The sequence below is a fragment of the Felis catus genome, chromosome E2, assembly GCF_018350175.1.
Source record: "Felis catus isolate Fca126 chromosome E2, F.catus_Fca126_mat1.0, whole genome shotgun sequence".
In the NCBI taxonomy this organism is placed as follows: Eukaryota; Metazoa; Chordata; class Mammalia; order Carnivora; family Felidae; genus Felis; species Felis catus.
In genome coordinates this window covers 44691368-44699141 of record NC_058382.1, presented here as the reverse complement: position 1 = coordinate 44699141, position 7774 = coordinate 44691368, and the positions used below count along the sequence as shown (strand labels likewise).

General features: G+C 39.7%; 1 protein-coding gene across 1 annotated transcript in view; it reads right to left on the bottom strand.

The window, feature by feature from the left end:
• Positions 1-2437: 2437 nt before the first annotated feature.
• The window catches only part of LOC101083640 (cytochrome b5 type B), a 37721-nt gene continuing 32384 nt past the window's right edge, over positions 2438-7774 (bottom strand). The window contains exon 5 of the mRNA XM_006941673.5: positions 2438-6205. Coding sequence (XP_006941735.1) covers positions 6115-6205 — 91 coding nt within the window. The 3' untranslated portion in view covers positions 2438-6114. The remainder of the gene's footprint in view (positions 6206-7774) is intronic.

Sequence of the window (7774 nt, the reverse complement as noted above, 5' to 3'; positions counted from 1 at the left end):
TCAAAAGTTGTTTCTGGGGCACCTGGGTGGCTCAGTCAGTTAAGCGTCCAGCTCAGGTCATGATGTTGCAGTTCGTCAGTTTGAGCCCTGGGCTGTGTTGTCAGCCTGTCAGCACAGAGCCCCCTTGGGATCCTCTGTCCCCTCTCCCTACCTCTCCCCACTCACGTGCACTCTGTCTCAAAAAAATAAATAAATAAAACATTAAAACAAATTTTTTCTAGTAACATAGTAAAAATCTAAATTCTCATTAACTGCTTTCAAGAAGCTGTTTTGCTGGGAATGCAAGCTGGTAAGCTACTCTGGAAAACAGTATGGAGGGTCCTCCAAAAACTAAAAATAGAACTACCCTATGACCCAGCAATTGCACTACTAGGCATTTATCCAAGGGATACAGGTGTGCTGTTTCAAACGGACACATGCACCCCCAGGTTTATAGCAGCACTATCAACAATAGCCAAAGTAAGGAAAGAGCCCAAATGTCCATCGATGGATGAATGGATAAAGAAGATGTGGTGTATATATACAATGGAGTATTACTCAGCAATCAAAAAGAATGAAATCCTGCCATTTGCAACTACGTGGGTGGAACTGGAGGGTATTATGCTAAGTGAAATTACTCAGTCAGAGAAAGACAAAAATCATATGACTTCACTCATATGAGGACCTTAAGAGACAAAACAGATGAACACAAGTGAAGGGAAACAAAAATAATGTAAAAACAGGGAGGGGGACAAAACAGAAGAGACTCATAAATATGGAGAACTGAGGGTTACTGGAGAGGGTGTGGGAGGGGGGATGGGCTAAATGGGTAAGGGGCACTAAGGAATCTACTCCTGAAATCATTGTTGCACTATATGCTAACTAAATTGGATGTATATTAAAAAAAATAATAAAAATAAAAATAAAAAAAGAAGCTGTTTTGCAAGGGATATGAGAATCATTTTAAATATATTGTTTCCACTGAAGCAACAGGATTCTCTTAAACAACCAAGATTTTTCAGGGACTCCTAAGACCATGCCCATTTTTTAGTAATCTACTAATTCAGAAAATGATTATTATTGATGGCATTTCATTGAGCACACACAGAAACACCTGTATAGAAAGACTAGCAGCAGATACACCAAGCACATTATTCATTTTGGTACAGCTGAAGCTGAATTTTTATCTGAGAACCTTCAATAAAGAACATGGAAAGTTTAGGGCTGTGTGGCCTCAAGCAAGTCAAGTCACTGGTAAAATGTGGACATCCCCATCTACGGTGTAAGGATACTGTAAGGGCAAGGATCCAAAATGCCATCAAAGGTACTGCAAGGCACACAGTATCTGGAAGATACATGATAAATAGGATTACAGCTCTATCCTCATGTTTTATCTGACAGCAACTCTCATCTCTCCTGGATGCTTTATAAAAGAAAGTTTTTTAGGGGCACCTGGCTGGCACAGTTGGTGGAACATGCAACTCTCGGTCTCAAGATTTTGAGTTCAAGCCTCATGTTGGGTGCAGAAACCACTGTAAAAAAAAAAAAAATCTTAAAAAAAAAATTAAGTTTGTTGAGCACTAGAAAATATGTGATTTAGCTGAGTGTTCCTTTAAATACAGACACCTATTAAGCTAATTAACGTTAGGTTACCAACAATACCCACAATTACCAACAGTTTAGTAGATTGTGTGGGTATTTCTTACCTTAAATTTACATAATTGGAATCACAATCTTCTACTTCAGGTTTTTAGGAACCAACCAGGATTTGTCAATTACCTGCCAAATACTCAGCATCATGAAGACTGCAGTCATATGAATTACTAGGACTGGAGATTAAACATTAGATTCAAACACTAATAATAAGAATGGGACTATCCTTTCCTGTTACTAATTCACGTGAGAGTGAAATAACCAAGCCCAAATGAACGATGTCTCATTAGTAGTGTTAGAAGGCTATCAGTATGTTTTAAAGGTAATTATAAAAATTGTTTATTTCCCTTGTTTAATTAACACACTTGCTAGAACTTCAATCTCAGTGTTTAATTTTCCCCAACAGTTTAGCTATTTCCAAGAAAAACAATCATTTGAAGACTGGCGTTGCAGATAACAAAATATTATTACCTTGTACTGGCTTCTCTTTACCAGATGGTTTCAGTAAAAACAGAACTCCCAACTGGTCTACCTGGTTGCCACTTCATATCCATTAATACATCACAAGTCTTCATGTTTGCCTCTCGTGATTATCAACTGAGCAACTCCAAAGAAAGAGTAGCAGAAAGAATCCTGAAGAACCACAGAACTCCCCATCAAGTTACACTAAACACAATTATTTGCATAGATACAGGTGACTTTTATGCTTCTCAGAATCTTTTCTTCCAGAACACCTTAGGATAACACAGCCAACACTTCTGCTTTAAAAAAAATAAAATAAAATAATAACTATAGTCAGGGCAAGAAAAGGAAAACAGTATCTTTATTGTGTGTGGTTCTAACAAACATTCACTGTGTGCACATTCCAGCAGAAAGAGACAAAGATCTTTGTTCAAAATATGCTGAAATAAAATAGGTAAACAAACTCCATTATTGAATACACAAAAAGAATGTTAATATTACTCGTTCACAGTTGAGGGTGAAGTAAAAAGAAAGGAAGCTAAATAATCATATTTTACCCAACTAGCACATGTTGGATATAGGTACAGGAAAAGTACAGCTCCTAAAATTCACGAGTAAGATGCTAGATACTGGGTTGGTAACTCGGGTTACCGGAATCTCCCTCTGAAATCACCCCCACAAATTCCAAACCAGGCCCTTTCAGAGAATAACAGCCAAATGTGAAGTAAACTCCCCATTCGTTCTGTGATATTTGGCAACAGAATGAGATGGCTTAAAAAAAAAAAAAACAAAAAACAACAACACCAATCTCTTGTTGAGACAAGACATGTCTGAATCCACTTCTCCCAGGGAAGGAAGTTATGAACGTTAACGTTCTGCATTTCAGTCTCCTAAAATGGAATCTAACCAGATAATCTCTTGAGATGTGAAGCCCGAGACACCGTGCGTAATGATATGCCTGGCCCACAGAGCATTTCTCGTTGCTCCACGCCGGGATTAAATGAGCATAAACTCAACGACGCTCTTATCTCACAACTTGGGCATTTACGACAATTGCCCAAAGAATTTTACAGGCTCAAACTGTAGGTTCCCGTGGATTTTTGCTTCTGCTTTAGGGGTCGCATAAGAACTAAACACTATCAATTTTGTCACCACCACTTTCTTGTCCTTACAAATGTGGAGTCATTTAGAAACCAAAACCGATTCCTGAGGGACAGGGACTAAGAAATTTTGGAGACCTGGCACCGACATGCCTATTTTGGTGGCACCCGTTTTCCCTCCTCTCCTTTCGTGACCTCCAGACATCTTGTGTCTTCCCTGGGAATAAACAACCCAACACCCCAGAGACCAGCTCTAGGGGGCACCCTCAGCCGACAGGGACCGGCTCCACTTGCTCTCCAAAGGGGTTTGCACCACCTACCAATGTTGAAACTGTTTCGAGAATTTGAGTCCTACCTCTGCAAACAAGGCTTTTCTGGTGGGTTTGGCTAACGTATTGTATTATCTGATAGTTTAGAAAAACCTCTGCAAACTCACACACTAGCTTTACCTTTCGCCTGACTGTTGATGTAGGCAGCAGAATAACAGTAAATGGACCCAAAAGTGGTTTTTATAATACAAAGTGACATCACATTAGCAGCAGATCAAAAGAAGCCCTGGGTGTTGGATGGATTTCATGGATGGTAGAGACAAGGTCTGAAAACCTTTTCCTCTGGCTCTGAGTAAAAACAAGTCCAGATATAAACAGGAAAAGACAACCAATATGAAATAGAAAAACATACCTTTTGTGTTGGTGTTCACCCTAAAAATATCCAAAAAAAAAACCCCCCACCAATTTTACTTAAGGCTGTCACTCTTTAACATTTCTTATAAGCCAGATGTTTTTCATTTAATTTTACAGACTGCCAACATACTCCTAATTGATCCAACTTACCTGCTGGTTTAGTTTCAGCCTAAATGTTCCCCGTCCAGTTCCTCAATACTCCTTTGTTCTTTATTTCTACCCCAATGTGGCCCATGTAATCATGCAGCTTATCACAGCAATTAGATACCAATTCATATTCAAGGCAACCCTTCTGTACGCCTTCAAATGGCAGGAGCATCAACAGTCACACCACTACTGTTCCATAATAACCAAAGGTTTTTTTCAATAAATTGTCTAAAAGTGGCATCTTATACAAAATTTTCTAAAGATAAAAGTTTGACTATTCCCATATCCCTGATATACAAAAGTCTCTCAAAAATCCCCTGAAATTTCTCCATAATATCATATCCAAGTGTACAAATACAAGGTTAATATTCTTTTGATGAATTCTGAATACACTCAACTGCAAGACTTGGGTTGAACCTTTTCTTAGTTTGCATGGGCAGACACTGCCTTGCAGGGCACTTTCCTGTCCATGGCAAGCTGTAAGCGGGGAGGAGACAGCAGTATCCATGGTCCCTCTGGAACCAAGTTGCTCCCTGCTACATAGGACAATGGCTCAGAAGCAAACTGGTAATCCTTAGAAGATTGGGAGAAAAATCACCACAAACAGTTGTTGGCAGAAAACAGCCAGTGTACTGTCCTCAGGTGATTCCATGGGGGAAAAAAGTTAGGTCAAATAAGCCAGAGAAAATTCCTGAACCAAGAAGAAACCCTAAAAGAATTTTAAATAATGACCTACTATTCAATTAAACATTCATCCAAGGGATAAAATGACTAGTTGTTGTTTTTTCTTTCTTTTTTCCTCAACAGAAAAACAACAGAACCACAAATTGGAGCCATGAAGATAAAATATAGATGAAATGGGAAACATTCTTTTGTCATGATCTCCCCCTTTTGAATGCCACTGCACTATGGAAGTTATGTTACTGGGGCTAACAAACAAAAGATCAAATACTGGATCTTAGAGCAAGTGGAGACTCTTTTGTAAAACGGAAGGAATGAAAAAATTTGCTAATCAATACATTGAAAAGCAGAAATCCCTAGTGAAGTTCTACAGATACAATTATAAATTTGTATTTTACCAATAAAAGATGGTTGGTTGGGGGGAAAAGAAAAGAAAAAAGATGGCTAGAAACTGGTGTCAAACCAAAGCAAAGAATGAAGTGTGGAAAAAAAAAAAAAAAATGAAGTCTTTGGTGCTTTTCCTAAACTCCTGTCCTAAAGTAGTGTTTTCAGTATTTTTCAAAAGAAAGAGGACTACAAATTTACCCTATCACCCCAATTCATCTCTCCCCTCCCCTCTTTCTCTCCACTCCCAAGAAATGCAACGGAAGCACAGTTCTGCCCAGCACCACTTGGACTTGGGGGGTGGTGAGAGTTACCTGCTAGACTAGCTTAGGAGGGAGGAGAGGATTTCATGGTTCTTCCTAGTTTTAATAAATAAAAACAAGGAACGAGATCATTTGGCAGTTGTGTTTTATGCTATAGGTGCGCAACTTTACTTCATTAATTAAATCCCTTATGATAAATAATAGAATTAAGTATATATATACACACACATATATACATATATATAAGTATATGTACATATACTTATATGTATATGTATAAGTATATGTACATATATATAAGTATATGTGTGTGTATATATATATAAGTATATATATATATATACTTCAAAGAAAAATGGAAAAAGAAAAGCTTCAAAACCAGAGTGTTGCCCTGTTAAGAATGTCTAATGTGCATTCAAAGTATTGGAAACCAGGCATTTTTACCAAAGGACAATGTCACAAGGACATCTGGATTGTAATTATAAAACCAAGTCTGGAAATGCAAAGGGGGCTGGTGGAAGCCAGTGGAGAGAAGGGCCACCGGCAGGGACACAGGACAACGAGCAGGTGCTTTGGGAGTAAGGCTCTGGGAAATGAAGGACACTGGCCCCAGGTCTGGGGTGGATGTCTAGCCAACCATCTGGGTTCCAAGGGGGAAGCACACATCCGGCAGGATTCGAGAAGAGGGTATCGCTTGGCCTCCAAACAAGTCTCTAGCTCGCACTCCCAATGGATATGCTTTCCAACTTCCACGCTGTCTCCTCAGGAGGATTTGCTTTCCGACGTGTAGTAACGATACAGGAAACCTAAGACAATAGCGCCTATGATGGGCAAAATCCAGTATGACCAGCAACTAGAAGTGGGGGGAAAGCAACGAAGCCGTGAACACTTGATACCAAATATTTGCTATCTTTCAACATCCACATTTTAATATTTTCATGAGCAAAGAATTTCGATTTACTTTGGGAAGTTTAACTACTTTTTTTTTCTTCCAAGATTTTATGTAAGTTCCAGTTAGTTAACATATAGTATAATACCAGTTTCAGGAGTAGAATTTAGTGATTTATCACTAACATGTAATACCTAGTGCTCATCACAAGTGCCCTCCTTAATCCCCATCACCCATTCAGCCCATCCCCCACCCACCTCCCTCCATCAAGCCATAGTTTGTTCTCTATCATTAGGACTCTCTACGGTTTATGGGGCGCCTGGGTGGCTCAGTCGGTTGAGCATCCAACTTCGGTTCAGGTCATGATCTCATGGTTTGTGGGTTCGAGTCCCGTGTCGAGCTCTGTGCTGACAGCTCAGAGCCTGGAGCCTGCTTCAGATTCTGTGTTTCCCTCTCTCTCTGCCCCCGCCCCACTCACACTCGGTCTCTCTCTCCTTCAAGGATAAATATTAAAAAAATGGGGCGCCTGGGTGGCGCAGTCGGTTAAGCGTCCAACTTCAGCCAGGTCACGATCTCGCAGTCCCTGAGTTGGAGCCCCGCGGCAGGCTCTGGGCTGATGGCTCGGAGCCTGGAGCCTGTTTCCGATTCTGTGTCTCCCTCTCTCTCTGCCCCTCCCCCGTTCATGCTCTGTCTCTCTCTGTCCCAAAATAAATATAAAAAACGTTGAAAAAAAAAATTTAAAAAAAAAAAGAGTCTATGGTTTGCTTCTCTTTTTTTTATCTTATTTTTCCTTCCTTTCCACTATGTTCATGTTTTGTTTCTCAAATTCCACGTATGAGTGAAATCATATATTTGTCTTTCTCTGAAGTTTAACTGCTTTTATCACCCAAGTAGCAAAATAAATAAATAAAAATTTGCATTGGCATGACAATATTAAACAATTAAAAAAAATTTTTTTAACATTTATTTTTAAGAGACGGAGAGCAGGGGAGGAGTAGAGAGAGAGAAGGAGATAAATCTGAAGCAGGCTCCAGGCTCTGAGCTGTCAGCACAGAGCCCGACACTGGGCTCGAACCCAAGAACCGCGAGATCACGACCTGAGCCGAAGTCAGATGCTTCACCGACTGAGCCACTCACGTGCCCCAATATTAAACAATTTTTAAAAGATAAAAACCAGAATGTGTAGTATGATACTAAAAATATATGCCTGTATACACGCCTCTGTATGTGTTTTTATAAAGACACATAGCACTTATTTCTGGGTTATGAGATTAGGGATGGCTTAAATTTTTCTTGTTTGGGGGTGCCTAAGTAGCTCAGTCGGTTAAGCGTCTGACTCTTGATTTCAGCTCAGGTCTCACAGTTCGTGAGTTCGAGCTCCACAGTGCAAAGCCTGCATGGGATTCTCCTTCTCTCCCTCTCTCTCTGCCTCTCCCCTGCTCATGCTCTCTCTCTTTCTCTCAAAATAAATAAAAGCTTCAAAAAAATACCTTATTTGTATTTTGTTTTTCACATATTCTACAATTAACATTT